The 27433-nt window shown below is 37.2% G+C and overlaps 1 protein-coding gene across 4 annotated transcripts in view; it reads left to right on the forward strand.

Annotated features, from left to right (window-relative positions):
• Positions 1-27433, forward strand: part of PHKA2 (phosphorylase kinase regulatory subunit alpha 2) — a 112933-nt gene that overhangs the window by 60249 nt on the left and 25251 nt on the right. For all 4 annotated transcript variants that reach the window (XM_043993243.1, XM_043993244.1, XM_043993245.1 and 1 more), the window contains 8 exons: positions 9697-9775; positions 16461-16595; positions 17400-17509; positions 18886-19030; positions 19281-19359; positions 21256-21425; positions 22178-22351; positions 27052-27140. In XM_043993243.1, coding sequence (XP_043849178.1) covers positions 9697-9775; positions 16461-16595; positions 17400-17509; positions 18886-19030; positions 19281-19359; positions 21256-21425; positions 22178-22351; positions 27052-27140 — 981 coding nt within the window. The remainder of the gene's footprint in view (positions 1-9696; positions 9776-16460; positions 16596-17399; positions 17510-18885; positions 19031-19280; positions 19360-21255; positions 21426-22177; positions 22352-27051; positions 27141-27433) is intronic.

Consider the following 27433-nt stretch of genomic DNA (forward strand, 5'->3'; position numbering starts at 1 on the left):
ACATTTTTGGTTTGTGTTTGTTCACCTCCCAACTCGGACCCTACTTAGCTCTCTTCCAGGAGAGAGCTACCCTTATCACCTCCCAGTGGTTTCCCTGATCACTGGCACTGGCCTTGCCTGAGCCAGGATGTAACAAGATTGTCTGATTCCAGCCGCTGCTCAAACTGCAAGCCTCCCAGTGGGAGTCTGAGGAACTGTGGCAACAGTGTCAGACCTGGCAATGTTGTAAAGTGCATTTATAACTGAAGGCCCCAGCTATCTAGCTGAGGCAGAACATGTTATCAGCCCCATATATCACCTAGAGTCCACCATATTTGTTTTTCTTCCTGGACAGAGGCCCTCACAGGTCATCTCTGACAGTAAAAAATAGATGATTCCATTTGCAGTGGAGTATTATTCATCAAATTGTCAAAAATGGGGCAAATGCAGTATAGCCTAACTGTGAAGGTGATTTTACAGAATTTGTCCAGCCTGCATGCATGCTTGACTCTTTGGGTTTTCCAGTGCCTCTGCATTTTTTTTTCAAAAGCTTCAGGATCTGCTCGACTAAGGACTGGTCTTTTATCTCAGTGATATCCCTGTTAGCAGGCAGCTAACATATGCTACAGTAGGGAGCGCCAATCTCTATTAAAGACTGGTTAGAGTTCTGTGACCTTTTGGGATGCTCCTGTCACTTCCTTCCTGAGTTCTCTGTATTGATAGCACAACTCTTTGATCTCCTGAAGCATCCCTAGGCTTTCAGAGAGTCACCAGAAGTGGCAGGTACATTTGATGACCCAGAAAGCTGGTTTATCTTCGTTTCTGTGTGTCTCAACCTGCAGGAAGACTTATGCCTCTATTATCACCATGAAGGCCACTGTTTTACAGGCTACACCACCTTCTTCCAATCTCTGTCCCTGCATGTAATTCTCCCACAAATTGATGGATGTGGAAGAGGACCAGATAGTCTGAGAGGAGGAGTACTCCATAGCCAAAGCTCCACGTAAAGCATAGAAGCAGGAATGATACCTTGTCGTTGTCCACTTTGACCATACATATCTAAAATGTCTTCATCATTCCCAGTACCTTAATCACATAAAGTGGGTATTCTTTTTAATTGGTTTCACCTTATTTATTGCAAATGCACTGTCATAACATCCTAGGGAGTTAGGTGGTGCATTGGAGAGAAAGTTAGACTTGAAGTCAGAAAGATACAAATTCAGATCTTGCCTCAGATACTTACCATTCTTGTGATCCTGGGCAAGTAACAACTTCACCTCGGCCTCAGTTTCCTCATCTGTAAGAAGGAGATAATAACAGTCCTTGCTTGATGGGGTTGTTGGAAAGCTGGATTTGCAAACTTCAAAGCACTGTATAAATGCTAGCTGCTATTACTATAAAAACCAGCATTTGAACATCAAGAGAATCATTCATCCCTCCAAACATTTCAATCAAACAATAAGCATTATTCCCCTTCTGTGTCTCAGGCTCTGCACTTGGCACTAGGGAAACAGACAAGTAATTAGACAATCCCTGTTCACAAAAAAATCTACATTCTAAAGGAAGAGACAAGTGCATGTGCATGTACAGATGTATGGGATAAATATAAAGAGAGTAAATACAGATAATACAAAAAGGAGAACTTGGAAGTTGAGGGAAGGTGAGGAAAAGCTTTATGTAGAAAAAGATGGTGCTTTGAGCTGAATCTCAAAGGAATTTGGGAAATCAGTGAGAGAGAGAAGATATTCCAGGCATGAGGAATGGCCACTGCACAGTCATGGAGAAAGGAAATGGAGTGTCATGTATGAGGAAAAGAAGACTGTTTGTCTGGATTCCATAATATGTGAGGGATAGTTATGTCCAGTGGCATGGGAAAGATAGATAGATTGGGGCCAGGTTGTAAAGTGTTTTCAAAGCTAACCAGAGGAATTTGTATTTTATCCTACAGGCATCCCAGGCAATAAGGAGGTCAATAGAGTTTGTTGAGTAGGAAAGTAACATGGCCAAATCAGGGCTTTAAAGAAAATGACTTTTGGGGCAGCTAGGTGGCACAGTGGATAGAGCACCAGCCCTGGAGTCAGGAGGACCTGAGTTCAAATCTGGCCTCAGACACTTAACACTTACTAGCTGTGTGACCCTAGGGCAAGTCACTTAACCCCAATTGCCTCACAAAAAAATTAAAAAAGGAAAAAAAAAAGAAAATGACTTTGGCAGCAGTATGCCAGATGGGCTGGGTAACGGAGAGATTTAAGGCAGGGAGATCAATTAGGAAGCAATAGCAATAATCTAAGTAAGAGGCCTGATTAGTTCAGGTGGTGCTGGTTTGAGTGGGTCAGATGTGAGAGGTGTTGTGGAGATAAAAATTATAGCAAGATTTGGCAGCTGATTAGATATGTGAGATGAAGGGAAGTGAGGAGTCAAGTATGACTGAGAGATTAGAGGAATGGTGGTGACCACCAAAAGAAATAGGAGAAAGATAATGAGTTCTGGTTTTGGACTTGTTGAGTTTGAGATGTCTCTGGGACATCTAGTTCAAAATCTTCACTAGACACTTGTTGATATGAGATAAAATCTCTGGGGAGAAACTGGGGCTGTGTCTGTTAGTCATCTATATAAAGATTTTAATTCAATCTCATGAGCTCAGAAAGAAAAATTATAAAGAGAAGAGGAAGGCCAAGATAGAGCTGTGTGACCCTGAGCAGGTCTCTTAACTTCTTTGTGTCTCAGTTTCCTCATCTCTAAAATGAGGTTAGACTCGATGGCCTCTAAGTTCTTTATCTATATGTCCTACGATCTGTGATGCTACAAAAACCAAGAGAGGAGAGAGTAAATCCAGGCAGAGAGTATGTTCAGCAGTGCCAAATGCAGCAGATAGTCTAAGAAGAATGAGGACTGAGAAAAGATCATTATATTTGGAAATTAAGAGATTATCGGTACCTTTGGAGAAAGCAATTCAATTGAGTAATGATGTCCGAAGCCAGTTTAAAAAGAACTGAGTGAATGATAGAGCAAAAGAATTGAAGGCAACAAGTGTAGACAATTTCTTCTAGAAATTTGAGAAAGGGAGAGATATTAGATGATAATTGAGTGAGTAGTACAGTCTAGTGAAGACTTTTTAAGTATAGTAGATATCTAGACATGTTTGAGTTGAAGGTAACAGAGAAGGAACCAGTAGGTAGATAATGGATGAAGATTATAAGGAGAGGAGGGATGACCAAGGTTGCAGTCTGCTGGAGAAAACTGGAAGTTGCATTGTAGAACAAATGACCTTGGCAAGGAGAAAAGCCACTTTGTTGTCAAAGTCACGGAGGAGGAGAGAATGGGTAATGATATCAGGAGGTTTCAAGATTAAGAGAGGGGAGGGGGAATTCATGGCAAATGACTTCAGTTTTCTCAGTAAAGCAGGAGGTAAGGTCTTCTACTAGGAAAAAGAGGAGTGATTTGGGAGACTTGCAGAGAGAAGGTTCTGTGGGAAAGCTTCTGGGAGGAAAAAGAGAATCAATTAGGGAGGAATAACAGACTGCCTTGTTGCAATGAGAGCCCATTTGAAGTTGGATAACATGAATTTATAATGTAATCAGCATGGCTGTGTGATTTCCTCCAGCTATGTTCAGCAGCATAGAAGTAGGAGCAAAAGAGTAGGTTGTAACACTTATTAGTATTATGGAACTAAGGTTTGTCTAAAGATGAATTTTCATAGACAAAAAACAATTTTAAAGTAAAGGAGTTGACTAATCATAGGATTGAGATTTGAAATGGAGGAAAGTGAAGTTAGAGATGAATAGCCTCAGATAATACTGAGGGGTGGAGGGATTGCCAAGTAATAATGAAGGTAAAGAAAAGTTTAGGATTGAGGCATAGAGAGAGATGGAATGATGGGAAGGTATGATTAAATAGATGACTGTCAGAGTTTTTGATAAAGGAAATAGAACACTCGTGGATAATGAAATGAATTCATCTCTGAAGCTGAAGTTGTAAAGAGATTTAAGGAGACTTAGGAATTGGGAGGTTAGACTAAGTTTTGCAGCTAGTAAACAAACCTCAGTCATTTACTGGGGCTAGTCTTCCAGCAGCAGGGAGAGGACAGCTCTATTCAGGCCCAGTATTTAAGCAGGGTGCCAACTGCTATTATTGCAAGGAACAAATGCTTCTTGAGCATAAGAGATCAGATCTGGCTGTCCTCTTGAAACATCTGAATCAGCAAACTTTCCTGGAATCTGACATAAAGGGCAGGAAGCCTCTCCCCCATTGTATTAACCCACCTCAATTCATATTAACCCCTTGTACTCTCAGTCTGCCACTATTTCTTTTTGTTAATTAATTTATTTATTTTAGTTTTCAACATTTGTTTAGATAAGATTTCCAATTTCAAATTTTTCTCCCTCTGTCCCCTCCCTCCTCCCTCCCCTAGACAGCAGGTAATCTGATATAGGTTTTATTTATATATATAATAACATTAAACATATTTCTGTATTAGTCATGTTATATGAGAAGAATCAGAGCGAAAAGGAAAAACCTCAAAAAAGAAAAACAACCAACAGCACCGAAAACAAAAGAAATACTATGGTCCAATCAGCATCCATATTCCACAGTTCCTTTTTTTTCCTGGATTTGGAGAGCCTTTTCCATTATGAGTCCTTTGGAACTTTCTTGTACCGTTGGATTGGTGAGAAGAATCTAGTCTATCACAGTTGATCAACACATAATGTTGATGATACTGTGTACAATGTTCTGGTTCTGCTCATCTCACTCATCATCAGCTCATGCAAGTCCTTCCAGGTTTCTCAGAACTCCTCCTGCTCATCGTTTCTTACAGCACAATAGTATTCCATTACATTCATATACCACAACTTGTTCAGCCATTCCCCAATTGATGGGCATCCCCTCAATTTCTAATTCCTTGCCACCACAAAAAGAGCAGCTATAAATATTTTTGTACGTGTGGGTCCTTTTCCCTTTTCCATGATCTCTTTGGGGAAAAGACCCAAAAGTGGTATTGCTGGGTCAAAGGGTATGCATAGCTTTATAGCCCTTTGGGCATAATTCCAAATTGTTCTCCACAATGGTTGGATCAGTTCACAGCTCCACCAACAATGCATTAGTGTTCCAATTTTTCCACAGCTTCTCCAACATTTATAATTTTCTTTTTTTGTCATATTAGCCAATCTGATAGGTGTCAGGTGGTACCTCAGAGTTGTTTTAATTTGTATCTCTCTAATCAATAGTGATTTAGAGCATTTTTTCATATGGGAATAGATAGCTTTGATTTCTTCATCAGAAAACTGCCTATTCATATCCTTTTACCATTTCTCAATTGGGGAATGACTTGGATTCTTATAAATTTGATTTAGTTCCCTACATATTTTAGAAATGAGGTCTTTATCAGAAGTACTGGCCACAAAGATTGTTTCCCAGCTTTCTGCATCCCTTCTAATTTTGGATGCATTGCTTCTGTTTGTACAAAAACTTTTTAATTTAATGTAATCAAAATCATCCATTTTGCATTTCATAATATTCTCTATCTCTTGTTTGGTCATAAACTGTTCTCCTTTCCAAAGATCTGAAAGGTAGACTATTCCTTCTTCTCCTAATTTACCTGTGGTATCACCTTTTATGTCTAAATCATGTACCCATTTTGACCTTATTTTAGTATAAGGTGTAAGATGTTGGTCTATGCCTAATTTCTGCCGTACTATCTTCCAGTTTTCCCAGCAGTTTTTGTCAAATACTTAATTCCTATCCCAGAAGCTGGAGTCTTTGGGTTTATCAAACAGTAGATTACTAATGTCATTTACTACTGTGTCTCCTGTGCCTAGCCTATTCCATTGATCCTCCACTCTGTTTCTTAGCCAGTACCAGATAGTTTTGATGACTGCCACTTTATAGTAGAGCTTCAGATTTGGAACAGCTAACCTACCTTCCTATGCATTTTTTTCATTATTTCCCTTGATATTCTTGACTTTTTGTTTTTCCAGATGAATTTTGTTATTATTTTTTCTAGCTCTATAAGATAATTTTCAGGTAGTCTGATTGGTATGGCACTGAATAAGTAAATTAATTTAGGTAGGATTGTCATTTTTATTATATTAGTTTGGCCTATCCATGAGCAATTGATATCTTTCCGATTACTTAGATCTGATTTGATTTGTGTGAAAAGTGTTTTGCAGTTGTGTTCATAGAGTTCCTAGGTTTGTCTTCTGCCACTATTTCTTGTGTGTGGATAGGCTATCCATGATTCTTTATGAGGTGATAAGTATTTATTTGTTGGATTGGCATCATAATGGGACTCAGGAGGACATGGGAGGCAGTGCAAAGTGTACATATGCTAGAACTCAGAACAGAGCCTAATATAGATATACTAATATAGTATTCCATTTGTGAGTCAAATTATTAGTGTCCCAGCAAACCAGACCAAACCCCTGAAAATCATAACCCAAACCTGTACCATAAATTTCAGAACCAGCGAAGGTTCACTAGCAAGAGAGATTCTCCAAAGGAACAAAAAGACAAAGCTTATATAGGTTTCAATTTAGACATGAGGTGAATTAGGTTTGAGGTACCTTAGGATTAAGCAAGGCTGTTGCTGGGGCCCTGTTGTTGTTGTTCAGTTTTGTCTGACTCTTTGTGACCCCATTTGGGGTTTTCTTGGCAAAGATACTAGAGTGGTTTTCTATTTCTTTCTCCAGCTCATTTTATTGATGAGGAACTGAGGTAAACAGGGCTAAGTGACTTACCCAGGGTGACACAGCTAGTAAGTGTCTGAGGTCAGATTTGAACTCAGAACAAGGAGTCTTCCTAATTCTAGAACTGGTACTCTTTTCATTGTACCACCTAGCTGCCCTGCTGAGGACTCGCAGAGTAGGAATTGAGATTGTGGTGTCCTCTTAGTAACAGGAAAAGCTCTTCTACAGGTTAGCTATCTCTTGTAAACTCTCCTGGATATATAGGATTGTCTTGGTGTTTCTGCCCTAAGGCCACAGATGGAGCAAAGGTTGCAATACAAACAGGGTCAGAGGCAAGATAGAGCAACTACAGAGAAAATGGAGTTGCTTTAGCTTTCTCTGCTGCCCATATACTCTACAAGAGTTATCCCTTCTGATTGAAATTGAATGAATCAATGAACAAGCCTCTTTTAAGCTCTTACTGTGTGCAAAGAACTGTGCTACAGTTGGGTACAAATAGAAGAGCAAGAGAATCTCTTTCCTCAAGGTATGAGTTGTTATATTCTAAAGAGGTTTCAATTTTAAATCAGAAAGATGGAAAAGTCCCGTGGTCCTAAGAGTGAGGAAGAAAAGCAGATGTCATTGCAGCATCCTTAATGTCATTTACATTAATAAAACCATGCAGGTTCCTAAGGCTCTTTTTTTCCTAATGTATGTGGGCAATTATCTCCCTGGCCTTCCATTTTTTTGTTTTAAAACCTTCTTAATCATTAGATTTTTCAAACCTCCAAGTAAATCTATTTTTACTGGTGCCCAGATTCATACCATCCCTAGTAAAGAGTCTATTATTCATTTATTTTAAGCCATGATCCAGAAATCTTTTGAACTCCCTGCCATCAGTTATGCAACTTAAGATTCCAATTTCTTCCCCAGGAATTTGTGATCCTTAGCCGTTATTCACCTCTAAATGTTTTTTCCTCTTTGTTTTCGCTTTGAAGCACTTCATCCATTCTTTCACAAAACCTTGAATTAACCTTTGGATAGACATTTCTCCAGCTTCTGTTTATTGTGTAAACAAATCGCATGACTATGATGTGGTTGGCAGAAACACAAACAATAAATACTCATGAGGTCAATAAGATATTCCTCTTGCCTGCCTCCATACTTGGTGAAACCTAGAACCTCAGTTTTCAATTATTCTTGTTACTCTTGTGGCTTTTTTCTCTCCCCAGAGACTGCTTTCTATTGACTTTACCTAGTCACTACTCTAGTAGCTCTGTCAGTGGGGGCTTCCTAGTGCTGCTTAATCTGTGACAGGCTTTCCAGCCATTTTGTAGGACTTTCCCCACCTCTTTGGAGGTATTGCTGCTTACTTGGTCAAGTGTCTTAAATGAACATATCTTTGAGATGGTCTTATTCGGAATCAACTTTAGAACCACCTCTTTATCTTCTCACTCCCGTCAGACTTCTGATTAGTCCTACCCACTTCTTGGTTAATTGATGTCACAATGTCAATGTAGTGTCAGTTCTGTTAATATTGCTGGAATTTTGGTGGTGTTAGAGAATAAGAAATCCAATTAAATTTGTATGTATTCTGCCCTTAAAAGACAGTGTGATACTGAACCCAGGCAAAATAGTAGAGATTGCCTTCCCTATGCCCTGCCTCCCCTGTTTTTGTATTTTTCCCCACTTTCAGCATTCCTTACCTTTCTAAGTACCTGTTGCTTCAGAATGGGTTGTCTTCTGTATGGAAGAACATGCATCTGATAACCTTTTTGACATTAAGTTGTCAGAGATCTATTTCCTCCCCTCCCAAAGTTATTTGCTTTTCCCCCAAAGCTTACTTGGAATCATCAATGCTTTATCCACGGGAATGTTTCAATAATGGTGAAATTTCTAGCATCAGTGAGCAATATTGAAGTAAATGTGATGGATGGCTTACTAGGGTCCCTAAAAAAGCACACCATCAGAAGACCACCTCTTCAGCCTGTTCATGAAACTAGCTAGCTATTCGTGAGCCAGGCGTCTCCTGGTCTAGCATTGTTTCAGTATGTGGCAAAGAATGAAGCTGGTAGTGTAGACAGCCCAACATTTCAGTAAATATCGCCAGTTGCCACCATTGTTTAGCCAATATTTCTAAAAATACTTACGACTAGCTGTGGAGTGATTTGGAACTCAAATGGAGAATTGATCAGTCTTAATAGTATAGTTAATCAAGAAAATCAAGCAAATGGGGAGAGCTATAGGCTGGGGTGCTGTATATTTCTCTGCTGTGGTGACAGAATGGTGAAAATTATCCAAAACATGTACATTTAGATGTAGTATGTTCCTGCAAGGTCTGTGGTAGAGTGGATGATGTCAAAATCTTGACTGTGTTAATTCTATTTAAACAGCTTAACGCCATCCACTGAAATTAATAAGTAAAAGTGATAATAAATGAAAATTATGCTAATATTACTAAGTAATGTTGAATGAGCAAAGCAAACAGATGTGAAGTGGTGAAGAGTGGGAGAGACTGACACTAAAATGCTTAAGTCAGTCAACAAGCATTAAGTACATAGCTACCATATATCAGTCATTGTGCTAAGTGCTTGAGGTACAAAGACCAAAAAAAAACAAAACAAACAAACAAACAAACAAAACCATGAGGCTGACTGCCCACAAAGGGCTTTCATTCTCTAGAGGAAATAATGTGTATGTTTAAGTAGGTACAAAATAAAACAAGGTGATGTAGAGATAGAGCTATGAAGAAGAAACCCTGGCAGCTGAGGGAATCAGACAGGGCTTATGTGGGAGGGGGTTTTAGTCTAAGTTTTGAAGGAGGCCAGGGATTCTAAGGACAAACCAGATGGTCTCCCCTTGAATCCTAATGACATATTTTTCTGTAGTGGATTGTTGCAATGGAAGTACTCTTAAATATTCCATGCTACATATTTTGAGGTTGCAAACATTTTTATTTCTAAACATGAGGTTTGGGGTGAGGTTTTAGTTACACAGCATGTTTAGAGTAGTAATAAAAAGATTAACCATGTTTTTCATTTCTTCTTTTCTGTAGGGATTCCTAGCCACTGGGGAAATTGATCCATTAAATAGAAGATTTTCAACAGCAGTCAAACCTGATGTTGTAGTACAAGGTTTGTAGTTGTGTTGGCTATTTACATTTGACTTTTGATTAAAAAAAGTTATTTATTTTAATTTCTATTTCCTTGATTCTTAATGAAATAGTGTATGTACTTTTATATTAAACAACTGTTTAATGTGATAATTAGCATCTTCCAAAAGCAAAAAAAAAATTTGTAGCAAATAATGTATTTAAATACTCTAGTGAATCTGTGGTCTCATTGACATGGATATTCCTTAAAACTCTTCAAATTATAACTCATCCATGTCTGTCCATTTTCTATGATTTTTGTTCATGAACTCCCTAAAAATAAGGCTATTGAATATTTTCACCTAAATGTTTTACCAGCAGCTCATAGTCTAAAATAGACTTTTTATCTTGCCCCCCAAACTGGCTTTTTTCTGTTAATAGTACCATTGTTCTCTTACTCATCCCCTTTTGAATCTTCCAGAACCACCTTTTATTCTTTTTCTACATCTAATCTAATAATCATTAGATATTTCCAGTTTTACCAATTCTACCTCTATTTTTCTTTCTATCCCCAATATTACCACCACATTAGCTCAAGCTTCCTGTCTTACCTGGACTGTTAGCAATAGCATTTGTATTGGTTTCCTGGTCCTTATATCTTCTGCAACTCTAACATCCATACACACAACCTATGGATTAATAACCTTCTTAAAGCATAGCTCTATTCACTTTTCTTCCTAATTCAGCAACTATCAATGGCTCTTCATTTCCCATAGGCTAAAGTACAAATTTAATCCTGGCATTCATACCTTTCATAAATTGGCCCCTGCCTCTTTGCAGCCTACTCTCTCTTTTCCTTTAAGAAAAATTAATTTTATTTTTTCCAATTACTTGTAAAAACAATTTTTACATTCATTTTTTAAAATTTTGAGTTCCAAATACTCTCCCTCCCTCCCTCCCTTTCCTCCCACTCATTGAGAAAGAAGGGAAGCAATTTGATATAGGTTATATATATATATATAAAATATGTATTTATATATATTATATATATGCATGTATATATATGCAGTCATGAAAAATATTTCTATATTAGTTATGAAGTAAAAGAAGGCACAGACCAAAAACAAAACAAAAACCATGAAAAATAAAGTTGTTGGGTTTTTTTAAAAAGCATGCTTTTATTTGCATTCAGACTCTCATCAGTTCTTTTTCTGGAGATAAATAGCATTTTTCATCATAAGTCCTTTGGAATTGTCTTTGTATTGCTGAGAATAGCTAAATCATTCACAAGATTTGATCATCATACAGTATTGCTGTTACTATATGTACTATATTCTGATTCTGCTCACTTCACTTTGCATCAGTTCATATAAGTCTTCCCAGACTTTTCTGAAACCATTCTGCTCCTCACTTCTTATAGTACAATAGTGTTTGTCATGCCAGGGTGGGAGTGGGGATAAGCTCCCACTCTCTATAAAATGTTCCAATGGTGTGCATCTCAAATAGCCTCTAACAACCAAAGCCCAACTCCTGGCCTTCTTGTGGTGAAACTGTTTCTACTAACAGGAGAAGGGGCGAAGGCGAGTCACTGGCGCCTTAAAACCAGTCACTTCGGGCAGGTGGGGCTCATTAGCCTTGGCAGGCAACCCGCCTAGGGGAAGGAACCCTGATTTTAAACCTCCACTGCCTTGCGGCTATACCCATATATGGGAAAGGCTTTGGGAGTTAACCCTGAGGAAAATTCAGGAGTCGGAGTCCCTTAGGCAGTTAGATGTTGGACATCACATCCCTCTGGCAACTCCTGTGGCGGCACTGGTGCCAAACTGTATTGGCTCTGCCTCTCCTTTGGATCCACCAATGTCGAGGAGAGGGAAAACCTGCTGCATGGGCAACAGCTTGTTTTCCATATTGATCTGCCCAGGCCAGTGCCCTGGAGAGGATACTCCAGCTATTCCTCATGGGGTAGATACAACCATGGGATGTGGCAGTTACCGGTTATAAGTCACTCAGGAGGTGCGGCTCCCATCTTGGACTGCACAGGTACACTATGGCCTGTGGCTCTTCAAGGCGCTGATCCATGGTCGTATGTGACTGGTGGAGGTTTACTACTACTACTATTCCATCACAATCATATGCCACAACTTGTTCAGCCATTCCTCAATTGATGGGTATCCCCTCAATTTCCAATTTTTGCCACCACAAAAAGATCCACTATAAATATTATTGTACATATAGGTCCTTTTCCCTTTTTTTCAAACCTCTGGGATACAGACCTAATAGTGGTGGAGGTATTTCTGGGTCAAAGGGTATGTATAGTTTTATAGCTCTTTCAAATTGCTCTCTAGAATGGTTAGAGCAGTTCACAACTCCACCAACAGTGCTTTCATGTCCCAATTTTCCCACATCTCCTCCATTTGTTATTTTCCTTTTGTCACATTAGTCAATCTAATACATGTGAGGTGGCACCTTGTAGTTGTATTAATTTGCATTTCTGTAATCGAAAGTGATTTAGAACATTTTTTCACATGACTATAAATAGCTTTGATATCTTCTGAAAACTGCCTATTCATATCCTTTAACCATTTATCAATTGGGGAATGACTTGTATTCTTAAAAATTTGATTCAGTTCTCTATATATTTGAGAAATTTGGCCTTTAACAGGGAAACTTGCTGTAAAAATTTTTCCCAATTTTCTGCTTTCCTTCTAATCTTGACTGCATTGATTTTGTTTGTGCAAAAACTTATTAATTTAATGAAATCAAAATTATCCATTTTATATCCTGTAATGCTCTTTATCCTTTCTTTCCCAGCAACTCATAGACATGTCTAAAGCAGACTTTTCATCTTGTCCCCTCCATCCTTCCTTTATCCATACATTTGACAGGTAAACTCTTCCATGCTCCACTAATTTGCTTATGGTATCACCCTTTATGTCTAAATCATGTAATCCATTCTGCTATCTGCTTCTGTTTTATGGGTGTTCATCCCATTCACAGTTATGATTACTGTGTATTTCTGTGTATACTACTTTTCCCTGTCTTTATCCTTCTCCTTCTCTCCTTTCACTCTGTCCCTCCTGAAAAGTGTTTTGCTTCTGACCTCCCCCAATTTGCCCTTTCTTCTATCAGCCTCCTCACCTGTTTCTATCATACCCTTTCTCTCCTACTTCCTTGTAGGGTAAAATATAATTCTATACCCAACTGAGTGTATGTTATTCCCTCTTTGACACAATTCCAATGAGAGTACAATTCAAGTGTTGCCCAGCAGACCCCTACTGCCATCTTCCCGTCCACTGTAAAAGCTCTTCTGTGACTCTTTTATGTGAGATTATTTACCCAACTCTACCTCTCCCCTCCCCCTTCTCCCAGCGCATCCCTCTTTCTCACCACTTATTAATAGTTTTGTTTATCATCCCATCATAGTTACTCACACCCATACCTTCTATGTATACACCTTCTAACTACCTTAATAATGATAAAGTTCTTGGGAGTTACAAGTATCATGTTTCCATGTAGGAATGTAAACAGTTTAACCTTATTGGATGCCTTATGATTTCTCTTCCTGTTTACCTTTTTATGATTCTCTTGAGTCTTGTATTTGAAAGTCACATTTTCTATTCAGCTCTGGTATTTTCATCAGGAATACTTGAAAGTCTTCTATTTCACTAAAAAACCATTTTCCTCCCTGAAGGATTATACTCAGTTTAGCTCTTTTTCCCTCAGGAATAACATATTTCAAGTTCTCTCATCCTTTAATGTGGAAGCTGTTGAATCTTGTGTGATCCTGACTGCAGCTCCACAATATTTGAATTATTTCTTTCTGGCTGCTTGCAACATTTTCTCCTTGACCCAGAAGCTCTGGAATTTGACTGTAATATTCCTGGGAGTTTTCATTTTGGAATCTCTTTTAGGAGATAATTAGTGGATTCTTTCAACTTCTATTTCACCCTCTGGTTCTAGGATTATCTCTCCTCAAACTGGTTTCCTGGTCAGTTTTTCCAGGAAGATATTTAACATTTTCTTTTTTATTCCATTTTTTTTACTTTGATTGTTTCTTGATATCTTATGGAGTCATTAGCTTCCACTTGCCTGATTTAAATTTTTAAGGAATTAAGTTTTATTATTATTAAGTTTAATTGAGTTTTTGTGCCATCTTTTCCATTTGGCCAACTCTGCTTTTCGAAGAGCTCTCTTTTTCATCCCCCAAAAGAGAAAAAGACCTATTTGTACAAAAATATTTCTAGAAGCTCTTTTTTGTGATGGCTAGTAATTGGAAATCAGAGGAATGTCCATCAATTGGGGAAAGGCTAAACAAGCTGTGGTATATAATGGTGATGGAATATTATTGTGCTATAAGAAATGACAAGCAGGATGACTTCAGAAAGGCCTAGAAAGACTTGTATGAACTGATGTATAGTGAAGTGAGCAAAACCAAGGGAACATTGTGCATAGAGAAAGCAATATTGTTTGATGAAGAACTGAATGATTTAACTATAAGAATACAATGATCCAAGACAATCCCAAGGACTATTGCTAAAACATACTATTCACCTCTAGAGAAAGAACTGATATTGATTGAATACAGACTGAAGCATGCTATTTTTTACTTTCACTTTTTTCTTTTATTTGAATTTTCTTGTACAAAACGATTGATATGGTAATGTTTTACATAATCGTACACGTATAACTCATATTTGATTGCTTACTGCCTGGGAGGGAGGGAAGGAGGGATAAAAATTGGAACTCAAAACTATACATAAAAGTTTATTACTTATGGGGGCAGCTAGGTGGTGCAGTGGATAAAGCACTGGTCTTGGATTCAGGAGTACCCGAGTTCAAATCCAGCCTCAGGCACTTGACGTTTAACCAGTTGTGTGACCCTGGGCAAGTCACTTAACCCTCATTGCCCTGCAAAAATTAAAAACAAACAAAACAAAACAAAAAGTTGATTTCTTAAAAAATAAAATAATAATTTTAAAAAATGAATGTAAAGGAGCTCTTTTTTAGGCTTTAGGGGGTTTTTTGGTTTGGTTGGTTTTTGGTTTTTTGCGGGACAATAAGGGTTAAGTGACTTGCCCAGCCAGGGTCACACAGCTACTAAGTGTCAGGTGTCTGAAGCTGGATTTGAACTCAGGTCCTCCTGAATCAAGGACAGTGCTTTATCCACTACACCACCTAGCTTCCCCTGTCAAATTCATTTTAAGGAGTTCTTCTCTCCAGTGAATTTTTGTGTCTTTTTTACTATTGGCCAATTCTGTCATTTTCTTCAGTATTTTTTGTGTCACTTGTACAATGCTGTTGACTCATTTTTTCATTATTTTTTTGCATCACTCTCATTTCTTTTTCCAATTTTTCTTCTACCTCTCATATTTGATTTTTTAAATTCTTTTGGAGCTCTTCCAGGAATTCTTTTTGGGCTTACATCCAATTCACATTTTTCTTTGAGGCTTTTCTTATAGTTGTTTCTATAGTAACTCTCTGTGGTCAGGTTCTTTTTTATTGTTTGATCATTTTTCTGGGCTATTTCTTAACTTTTTAACTTCATGTTAAAGGCTTCATGTTAGGCTCTGCTCCTGGGATAGAGGGCCACTGTCCCAAGCTTCAGGTTTTTTTGCGCTGCTGTTTTCAGAACTAGTTCTGGCAGTCTGTAAGTTTTCCATTCTTCCAAGGTGGTTAGATTGGCTACTGCTCTCCTGGCCTGTGATCTGGTTTCAAATACTTTTCAATGTTGGAACTATGTCCAGGGTCTCCACTCCCATTAGTGCTCCTCATCCTCATCCTGGGACTATGACCCAGAACCACATATGGGCAATGCAACAGAGTCTTGCTCCCAGTGCCAGAAAAGGGTCTGCTGTAATGTTCTTCTCACCAGTTGTCTGACCCCTTTACAGTCTGGGATGAGAGCTCTGGATGCAATTCAATTACCCCCAAGGCCTGCTGCTGGCTTGCCTGTTGCAGAACTGTGTTCCACTCTCACCCCACTGAGACAGACCTTTCCTGCTGACTTTGTAAGTTGTCTTGGGCTAGAAAATTATTTCATCCCATCCTTTTGTTAGTTCTGCCTGTCCAGAATTAATTTTGAGGCATTATTTTAATGTTGTTTGGCTGGTAATTTGGGAGAGCTCAGGTGAGTCCCTGCCTTTACTCCGCCATTTTGGCTCCATCCCTTGCCACTATTCTTTATACATATCATCAGCTCTGGCCCAATTGGGTTATTTGCTATTTCCCAAAAATGGCTTGTGCTTTATGATCTCTGTGCTTTTCCTTCCATTTTCTCCTTCCATCTCTACCCCTTGAAAGTTTTCCAAAGTTCAGTTCAAATGTTAATTCTTCTGTGAACCCTGATCATCCAGACAGAAGTAATCTCTCCCTTCACTTTACTACTCTAGCATTTTGTACCAGTCAAAAGGTGTATATGCGAACTTATATTATAGATAATTCTGTGCTTGTTTTATCTTCTTAAATAGAATGTCATTTCCTTGAGGTCAAAGATCATGCCTTATTTTTTTTTTATCTCCTACACAGCAATTCATATGATCAGTGCTGAATAAAATGCTTATTGATTGAATGAGAATGGCCTCATTTGAGTTCTAAGTATGCTATTGTATACAGGAGAAGAATTGTGATGATAATTTTTGACAGAGCAGTGAGAAATATGTGACTGATGTAAATGAAAAACCAATCATCCAAATCCATACTCTGTCCTCTATTTTTTTTTCTCTTCCCAGTCACCGTTTTGGCAGAATCAAACAAAATTAAGGAGTTGCTAAGAAAGCATGGATTCAATGTTCAGAGCACTGCTGACATCCATCCAATCCGAGTACAGCCAGCCCGAATTCTTAGCCATATATACGCCAAGCTTGGTAGGTTTATAAAGCTTCTGTCCATTGTTTTGATAGAAAATGTATGAGTTTGATTTCCTAGGGGTATCTCTTGTGTATAAGTACAAAGAAATAGAGACAACGTTGTTTAATAGGCTCTCACTGCTAAGTAAAAGTTGTTATGAGAAAACACCCATGATTCTTCCATTCAGGCTGGTGTTAACCTGGTTTCCAGATAGGCATTTGCCACTGCCTAGATAAACATATCATTGCAGATGTCTTGTTTCCATACAATTTAATAAGCTCCACATTGAAAATTACAAGTAATTACTTAGAGTTAGGGATGGGATAGGGGAGACCTGTGATTTCATTGGTATAAGGAACTTCTGCTAGAGAAACTCCTTCTACCAGTATAGCTAGGCATCTGCTCTGCCATTTATAATGTTAGAAAATTGTCTGAAGGTACTTAGAAGTTAAGGACTTGACCAGAGTCACCTAATGTGGATATGGATGATGATTCTACTTTTTTTTAAGAAAATACCTGTTTCTCAAGTGAGGAAAAAGGGAAGGGACTGCAACTATTCACATGGGTTTTAAAAAAAAAATAGCATTGGATTATAATCCCAAATGTTCAATCTAAAACTTAGTTAAAAATAAAAACTAATACAAGCCTTTATATATGAATTTGAACAGAAAGTGCTATATGTATTCAAAGAAGGTTTAAAGTTACAGAAATCAAGAGTTTTGGTTTTTTAACTCTTATTACCTGGTTTTTTCCCAATGTTCATAAGATTGATCACAGTCACATTTCACTTTGCTTGGTTCTTGCCTTTGTTTTGTGAATAGGACGGAATAAGAACATGAAACTAAGTGGGCGACCATATAGACACATTGGTGTTCTTGGGACCTCCAAACTCTACGTGATTAGAAATCAAATATTTACTTTTACCCCTCAGGTGAGGACAATAAGCCAGCAACAAGGGTATTTCCTTTTGTTTGGAAAATGAGTACTCGATAAATATTCGCTTGCTTGATTGTTAAACTGTCTTTTGTACATTAATGTCTCTATGTTCTGTGTAGCAGACTTGTTTAAAATAGAGAAAATTAGATCCAGAAAGATAGCTAATGTACATTCTAATTCATATTCTCTCTCTCCCTCTTTCTACCTCTTCTTCTCATCCTCTTCTTTCTCTCTCTCTGTTTCTCAGTGTTATTTTTAAATTTTTTTTAAATATGCCCTATTAAATAGATTTCCTTGAATTGCAAGAACTGTAGCTTTAATATTCTGTAAAAGATGAAAGTCTTCATGTATAGACCACAATGACCACCTTCATTTACTTTTTGTAACAAAAAAGCAGTTGTAATTTGCAAATTACAGTCCCTCTCTTCCTTAATAGAGCTTAATTTTTGAAGTAACATGATCATCTGACATAATGTTTGTGAAGTCTGGTAAATTGTGGAAAGTTATATAATTTCCAACAATTACTATTTAAAGGATAAATATATTTAAATTATATTTAAAGAAGAAAAATAGTCCACTGGAAATGAAGATTAAGTATTTTGGAGAAAGGTCAGAGCTACCTGTCCATCCATTTACGAGGATAAAAAAGAAAAGAATAAAGTATTAAGACTACAGCTCTTGATGATTCATATACAACATTGAGTGTCTTGAATACTTGAGTCTTTTTTTTGTGGGGCATTGAGAGTTAAGTGACTTACAGCTAGTAAGTGTCAAGTGTCTGAGGCCGGATTTGAACTCAGGTCTTCCTAAATCCAGGGCCGGTGCTTTCTCAACACAGTAATTTTCCTCAGAAGACTGTACACTTAACCAAGTATCTTTAGATTCCTCCCCCCCCCCTGCCCAATTAATTTAACTATAGCTACAAGTGCATAAGGATTTTGTATCCAAGAGAGCAGTTTGGCTTTCATTGACTTATGAAATATTATTTCACATTCAGTCTTACTAGAAATCAAAAAGCAAAATTTCAAATTCCTCACTCTGTTGTTTCTGCTTGTCACTTTGATATAATCCCTGGACCCAGCAGCCCTGGAAGAAGTAGAAATTAGGTATTGATTTCTTTTTAGAGACTTGTTGAAAAAGGAATTTAAACGCCCTCCTGAAATGCTGAAAATAAATCTAGGAATGTTCCTTTTCCCTTTAGAGCCCAGATCAAAATAGCAGCCTATTAATAGTGTAATTTGTCTTAAAGCAATATGGGGGGAAAATTGTGAGAAGCTCTTTTCATAAAAAAAATTATTTATTGATTCAAGGTGTGATTTTTGTCAAAAGAAATGAAACTTAGGTTTGTACATAATGTTTTCTGATCCACAGTTTACTGATCAGCACCACTTCTACTTGGCCCTAGACAATGAGATGATCGTAGAGATGCTTCGCATTGAATTGGCTTACCTCTGTTCCCGATGGAGAATGACAGGAAGACCTACTCTCACTTTCCCCATCACTCACACAATGCTCAGTAATTCATGTTACTTTTGTCTTACTCATTAAAAATTGAACTACTGGTTCTGATCCTTTTCAAAGTAACTGTCAGAATAAGAACCCTGTGTCTTCCCTGTTGTTGGTCACGTCTAGCGTTTTAGACTAGAAATACTTTCATTAGTCATTTAAATCAGACTCTATTGTAGAAAATTAATTAAAAGATATTTTTAGAGGCTTATAAAAATGTGTTTCTATGGCAGGAAAGTAACACCATCTTTTCCCCTTAGCAAATGATGGCTCGGATATTGATTCAGCAGTGCTTGCCACAATTAGGAAACTGGAGGATGGATATTTTGGAGGAGCAAGGTAACTCATGATTTGCCAAATGGCTATTGGGTTTTTTGTTTTTCTTTTACTGTCCTTTCTTCATTCATTCATAGGACATACGTTCAAGGACATAGTAATCTCTGAACAGTTAATAGTGAAGCTGCTAAAAGTTATGGATCTATGATGTTATATAGGGGATAGATTAAAAAATGGCTATAGTACCTGAGGTTAGTTTGGGGGTCACCCTAATAAAGGTCAGTCCAGATCTCTTGTCATCATCAGTGGAAGACGTACAAGTGTAAGGACATTAGATTATCCTCCCTTCTTCAAATCAGCTTCTAATTCTGCCACCATTGAAGAAACTCCCAAAACTCTCAACTATACTGTCATTACAAGCTTACCAGCTGGCTTGTGTCTCTACTGAAGAGATTGTAATTGATTTGTTTACCTTTTAAATGGAGGCATAGGGAATGTGTATGACATTTGCCTACCTTTTATAAGCTTGGATTTTCAAGGTTAGTGCTACAGAAGCAGTTCACTTCTTCCTAGACCCCTTACTTATTTATTGATTATTTAAGATTTATACCTTACTTCTGAAGAGGAATTGAGTATGTACTATCACTTATAAAATCAAGCAGTTAGCAAATTAATGCTTGGATTAAGCCTCTGAAGCCCAAACAGTTATATTTCCTTAGCTATGGTTAACAGTGCATATTCTTATATATAGGAATATAGTGCATATTTCTAGTCTGTTATACTTTTTCTATAAAAACAAAACCTCTGTTAAAACAGGAAAAGATAACCTTTACTAATTAGCATGGCTTCATATTTAAAAGTATAATGTACAATTTAGGACAAGATTTGAAGAAATATAAAGACTTAGGTGCAGTCTTTAACAATTAGATACTACTTAGTGATTAATATATATTAGGTAGTCTTCCAGAAAGCAAATCTCACTTAAACATTGATTAACAGTAAAAAGCTAATATAACATTTTCTCTTCATTCTTGAGTACAAAAAATTCTTCTATTTCTCCTTGAATATTATTTAAGAATTAAAAGCCATTATGGGAATATATACATATCCTGCCAGATATTTGGGAAACAGCTAATAATTGTAATTTCTTCAACCTTTACATCAGGGAAAAACTGTAGAGTTCCAGTTTAGTCAGTGTTAACCTCTCTTAGGACTACCACATAAATGAGCATTTTCTTTAGCTCCTTCAATTTTCTTTACTTTGTTGCAAAACTGAAAGAATTGTGTGATGTAACACTCCAGGTGGGAAGAAGACTGCCATGGAGTATATAAGAAATCTTTCAAAAGCCCAACTTCTAAGTCTACTTCTAATCGAATGCTTAAATTTACTCAAAAAATACTTTTCTTACTAGCTGTAAGAATCATGACTGGATATTTGAAAGAGACAGGTTTTTTTTTAAATGATCATACATCTATTCCTACTTCCCCTTTGCCCCCAAATACAACAAAATGGGTTTAAGCAGAAATAAATTTTCTTCATCATAGGGTGGTAGGCCTGTTGCAACTAGAGAATCCAGTATTAGCTTCCTGGGAAATTTTCTACTGCTGGCCGTAGTGAGAGTCTAATTCTAATAGACCTTATTGCTTTTTTTCCAAAGGATACTTTTTTTTTTACTTAATGAAATGTTGCTTTTCTATTAAAATGACTTTAAAGATAATAAATCTTTTGGTTCTGGTCATGGTTCAGTGAATTGATTGGTTCAGGTTCCATTCTACTTTAGACTGTTTGGCTTGCTGCTTTGTGTAGATTAATATTGCCATGTGGTCCAGCATAGAATGCAGTTTATATAATGTGATGATACTGGTAAAAGTTCCCCCTAGACATGAATAAGTCTCCTTGAATGCTGAAAACAAATGAAAAGCCTGCTTTTTATTTCTGTCATTGTTTCCTCTTTACAGAGTAAAATTAGGGAATCTTTCAGAATTCCTTACTACATCATTCTATACAGATTTGACCTTTCTGGATCCAGATGGCGATGAGAAGTTATTTGATGATTCCAGCAATGGAAGCTACAGTCCTAATAGTGAATATGATCTGGATAGATATTCAGAAGATATCTATAATCAAGGTACTTTCTGAAATAATTTTATGTGTTTTGCGAAGCATATAAAATTGTGGTTTTACAGTAAAAATTACAATAAGACACACACTCAAAGAATAATTGCCCTGTGTAAGAACAAATTTAAAAGCACAGACTCAAATCTCCAAATTCTGAAAATAATAATCCTCAAAAAACTATACCCTTTATTTTGGCTGAAATGAATAATACAATGACATATAGCTTTGACTAGATTTGGGTATTAAAATTCTGAGCAAGTATTCCACAGATTGTATAGGTTTATAATTTAAAATGTCCTAGTGCCAGCCTAAATGTAAGTATTTGAAGTGGAAGTTCAATAATGACTGTTTTCATAGTAATAAGTAGAATGAACAGGTAATGTATTCTTGCTCTCCCTGTGAGCCCCCACCCCAAAACTGGGTGTTAACTCTTAAGTTTTTCCTACCTGATACTAAATTTAGTTATTGGCAGTAAAGGTAAATTGTTAGAGCCACTCCTACTTTTTTGTTAAATTTGCTTATAACTATTCTGGTTTTAGATATTGGACTATAGCTACATTTTAACCTTTTTTTCCCTCTAGAGTAGAATTTTTCCAGAATAGGAACCAAAGAATAGAGATATACAAACATTTCCTACCTTATAAATCTGTTTTAAGTAGTTTTTCTAGTTTGACTTTGTCTACTCTATATTGTATGTCATATGAAGTAACTAAGTTTTCTGAAACTTATTTTGATTGGATTTTCTTTATTATCTGATTACAGAAAGCCAAGATGAGCTTGATCAGTACATCAACCACCTGTTACAAAGCACGTCTCTCAAGAGCTATCTCCCTACACTTTCCAAGACTGTTGAAGACCGCCATGTTTTCAGTGCCATTCATTCTACACGGGATATCCTCTCTATGATGGCCAAGCAAAAGGGTTTGGAAATCCCTTGTAAGCTACTCACTTATCATTATCTAACTGAAGATACTATGTTATGTACAACTTTTCAGTCCTAAGTATATCATATCCTCCCAAGAGACTTTGATATTTAGTTTGCTGATAAATTAAATATTATAAATAATATTTATTTATTATGGCCATGTAAGATAGAATTCAAACTAATGACTTTTATCAGAAAGCTCATTGGCCTTGGAATAAAGAGACCTAAGTTTATATTTTGCCATGAGAAAACCATTTTACCTCTGTTTATTTCAGTTTTGTTGTCTATAAAATGAAGGGATTGGATTCATTAACATCCCTTTCAGATTGAAAGTTCTACTAAATTGTCCTGAGAATCTTTAAAAGAGGCAAAATTAATTATAATCAAATAACTTTATAGTCCATTTTATTAAGTTAACTACACTGTCATTTGAGGTGCAGCCTAGCAAAATTCAGAGGCTCATGAATAGAGGATTATCCACCAGGTGGTGATCTTTTTTTCACCTTACTAACTCACAAAGGCTGTTTCTTAAGGCATGAAGGTATTGTGATCTGTAGTATGGAGGCAGCATGTACACCTGATGAAGTGCTGTATATTTGAACTATTCAAGTATAAAACAGGAGAGAGAGAGAGTATCAAAAATATATCTTATTTGTCTTCTAAAGTTCCAAGCACAAGCAGTTCTATAACAGGCATTAGATGTTGTTTTAATTAGCCTTATAACAGAGCTAATTATTATATAGATCAGGTTAGAACTGAATCATTCATCCCCTTTAAAGAGAAGCACATGTACATACAAGCTTTATTATTTAGAAAAACATAGAATCCTAGAAAAACATAGAATCCTAGAATCTCTGAGGATCTTAAAAATCATCTAGTCCAGTCTATTCTGACCTAGAATCTCCTCTATAACATGCTAGTCTCTGCTGGAAGACTCCCTGTGGGGGGGACCCACTCCCTTCTGAGGTAGCCCATTCACATCATACCAAAACCTGCCTCTTTGCAACTTTGACCCTTTGCTCCTGGTTCTGCACTGGAGCTAAGCAGAACAAACCTCATTCCTGTTCTGCATTCTAGTCATGGATATGCTTCAAGATAGCTGTTACGTTCCTTTCCTCCCCAGTCTTGTGTTTTCTAGGTTAACCCTCTCCAGTCCCTTCAGCCCATCATCAGGTAGCATGGTATCCAGTCTTCTCACCATCCTGGGTGTCCTCTTCAGGACATGTTGCAAATTGTCAGCATACTTTCTAAAACATGATGTCCAAAACTAAACACAGTACTCCAGATGTTAAACACAACAGAGTACAGAGGGACCAATAGCCTTCCCTTGTTCTAGGACAATGCAGACTAAGATCATGTTAGCATTTCTGGATGTACAATTGCACTGTTGAGTCATACCAAACTTTAGGCCTACTTAAATACTCAGGTATTTTTCACAAGAAAACCCTCTGACCCAGGCCGTAGCCCTGTCTTCTTAGTTCTACTTTTCTGTAGTTGATTTTTTAAATTCATATGTAAGATCTTTTATACACACACACACACACACACACACACACACACACACACACACACACACACACATATACATGCATATATCAGGTAAGTTTCATCTAACTAGATTTGCCCCATTTTTCTTGCCCTCTCTAGATCCTTACGGATCACAGTTTAATAATCCAATACTAGGTATTAGAAGCATGCTATCTGAGTCTTAATCCAGATCATTGATTAAAAAAGAGAGAGATTAAGAGAATAAGGATAGGCGTGTAGATCTCACAACTTTCCGAGTTAACATGATTCCATTAATCATCTGACTTTTAGTCTGGCCTTTCAGCCATTTCTGAATATACCTAAATTGGATGGTCAGCCATCTCACATCTCCACATGGTTGTCTATAAGAATATTTTTGTAAGAAATTTTTGTCAGTCTGCTTGCTGAAATTCAGGTACACGATATCCATGTCTATTTGACCTGTCAATCTGGTGATTTTATTAAGAAAAGAAAATTAGATTAATCTGGAATGACTTTTTCTAAATTAACTTGTGCTCAATTATAATGATAATCTCATCTTTCAAAATATATAGAAACTATCCTTTGGTAATCTAGTCTAGAATTCTCCCAAATTCAGCAACCTATAACTTGAAGAACTTGTCTTCCCTTTTTAAAAAAAAAATCACTATTGGTTTTCATTACTTGTTGGTTCCGCATCACTTCTCCCATGTACCAAAAGTTTTCAAAAATCACAGACACATCACTTAGTAATCACATCCTTTCAGTACCCTGTGATGTAGTTCATGTTGGCTTGGCAATTTCAACTTATTGAGAGTTCCTAGATATTCTCTTAAAGTCTCACTGATTCTGGGCTTTCCTACTTAGCCTTTTGCTCTATGTGGCCCAGTCTGGAAATCATTTTCCTTAGTAGGGAAAAACAAACAAAAATAAATAAGCAATTCTTCTGCTCTCCATTATCCATCATTATCCCCTCTCCGCAAGCAGCCCTTCTTTCTTTTTGATCTTCTTTTGCTCCCAATTAAAAAGGCTCTTTTTTATCATTCACATTCATCGTATGCCTCAGCTCTTTTCATTCTTCAGCATGCCTAACGTTATTAAAGGACTGCATCTCTCCTCTGCATCCACCCTCAGTTATCTTTCTTTGCTTCCATCTTCTATACATATATTTTTAAAATCTTAAGTTGGTTGGTGAGTTCTTTGTAATTAATCTCTTAGTTCCTCATTTTTTCCTCATAAAATTATAGTTTAGACTTTAAAAGGACCTGAGAGATCATCTAATCCAACACAACCTTCATTTTTATTTTTGCTTTTACAGTGGAGGAAACTAACCCCTAGAGATGTTAAGTGACTTTTCCCAAGAACATATAAGCGGGGGGCGGGGGGGTGGGGGGGGTTCAAACTCACTTCCGGCTACACATTTAGTACTCATTGCACAACACCATGTAACAACCTCTTTCCACTATGCTCCCTCTGAGTGGAATCATTTAAGTTTTTGTTTTTGAAATTTTTTCTTGCCCTTGTAAGGCAAATTTCCCCATAAAACAGGGATTATTAACCTACCCCACTTAAAAGCACTTATCATTTGTTGGAATAGTACCATTCACAAACAGACACCAAGATTTTATAGTGCTTTTTCAATGTAAAAGTTAAGAAGAAAGTTTTATAGAAGAAAAATAATTATTTTACCATATCTAGATTAAAGTCACTGAAATCCAGAACCTAGAGCTTCTCGTTTTCATTGTGTCCAAAAGGAAACCAGTCAAAGAAGAGATTTAAAAAATATGGCTCCCAGAAATGGTCATATAAGTGCTACTCCTTTCTTGCTATTAACAATTAGCCTGGCAGAGGTAGTAGAAGATATTTGACAGAGAGGCTGAGAAAAGGGGTAATCATTTTTATATATTTGTGTGTGTATTTATATATATATACACATACACACACATTCGTATACACACATATATAAAATAAAATCTTATCAAGCCACTGTTGCTTTATTCACAGTAGTGTATCATTCAGGAAACTGGTGATATACACTTGTATAGTTGCCTAGAAAATGATAGTTGTCAGCCTTTCTTTCCCAGAGCTCTGGCTCAGAATCTATTCAGAGATGCTTTGTGCTTCATACTTTTTTCTTCACATTATTCTTTTTACCTCCTTGTGAATGAACCCCAGAAAACTCTGATCCCTACAAAACGCTTGTGTGATATAAAGGGAAGAGAGATATAGACATAGAGAGGGAAAAGAGAACCAAAGGCTAAAACCAGGCACCAGGATACAACGGCAGAAGGAAAACAGATGACAGATTCATGAAGAATACAGCACGGCACCTCTCTGAACCCGAGGATGAGGAGGCGCCAGAGCCTCAGTCTCCAAAATCAGGGGTTAGACATTCTGATGTCTAGATATTAGTCAAGGGGGCAGCCACAGGGCTTCAGTCAGGAGCCCCTTCTTTGTGCCATGAGAGGCTAGTGCAGTTCAGCAAAGCCAGCACACAGGGCAGGGTCCTTTACAGGCCTTCTGATGGCCTGAATGATCAAATATCTTTTGTTGTGGTTGTTCTGGCTCTTCTGGTGTCATAGATAAATGTCATAGTTTTCACTCTATTTTCATTTTATATAATGGCTGGTCTTCCAGAAAAGTTCTACTCTCAAGTTTTATAACAATGTGGAATTGGCTTTGAGCTTCCCAGGGCTAGAGCAGCAGAGCAGCTGTGTTGGTTCTCCTGAAAGAGCTTTATATGGGACCCTGGTAAAGGACCACCTGGCAGTCATCAAAGGACATCAAAGGTTCAGTCATCCCCACCTAGTGACAAAGTACTTTTTGGCTTTTTCGCAACTTGTTAAACTGTCTCCTAAGTTATAGAGGGAGCACTTTCCCCCTAGGTGGAATCTCTGAAGTGGGGAAACATAAATGGAGCAACTCTTGCCCTGATTTCTCACTTGCTTTAGAAAATAAAGTTCCTTTATTCCCCTTGAGTGGCACCAAACTTAAAATCCAACTACAACAGATAGACCACAAAGCAAAGGAAGCTACACTTAGTGGGAGGTGCAAATTAGATCAAGGATATGAGGTCATAGACATTTCTGGACTCAGTTTATCCTGAACACGGTAGTTTTTATTACCTGATTGCTAGAGGATTATAGGGAAAATATTATTATTACCTTTCCTCAAGAAGACTTATTTTAATGTTGTTGCTTTCCAGATGTTTCTATGTCCTTGCCAACTAAGGTTCTAAGTGCCCATCGGAAATCATTGAACCTTGTTGATTCTCCACAGCCTCTCCTAGTCAAGGTAACATGTTTGGAACATTAGACTAAAATAATAATACACATATCCCTGTTACATTTCTGAGAGTTCTTTTTTCCTTTTTTTTCTTTTCTCTTGTTAGTCAAAAAAGGGCTAATGCAAAAAGAAATGTTCTTTTTTTTAATCCCTAAGATTTTGGTCTCCATTAACTATTCCCCTTTTCTCTGTATGGGAAGTATATCATTTGCTTCAGCATGTTCATTTATTTAAAATAAAATACTGAACATTAGATAGGAAGCTCTTGACACCACATTTACTTTTTAGAAACAATCTACTAA

Source organism: Dromiciops gliroides, chromosome 3, assembly GCF_019393635.1.
Source record: "Dromiciops gliroides isolate mDroGli1 chromosome 3, mDroGli1.pri, whole genome shotgun sequence".
NCBI classification, from domain to species: domain Eukaryota; kingdom Metazoa; phylum Chordata; class Mammalia; order Microbiotheria; family Microbiotheriidae; genus Dromiciops; species Dromiciops gliroides.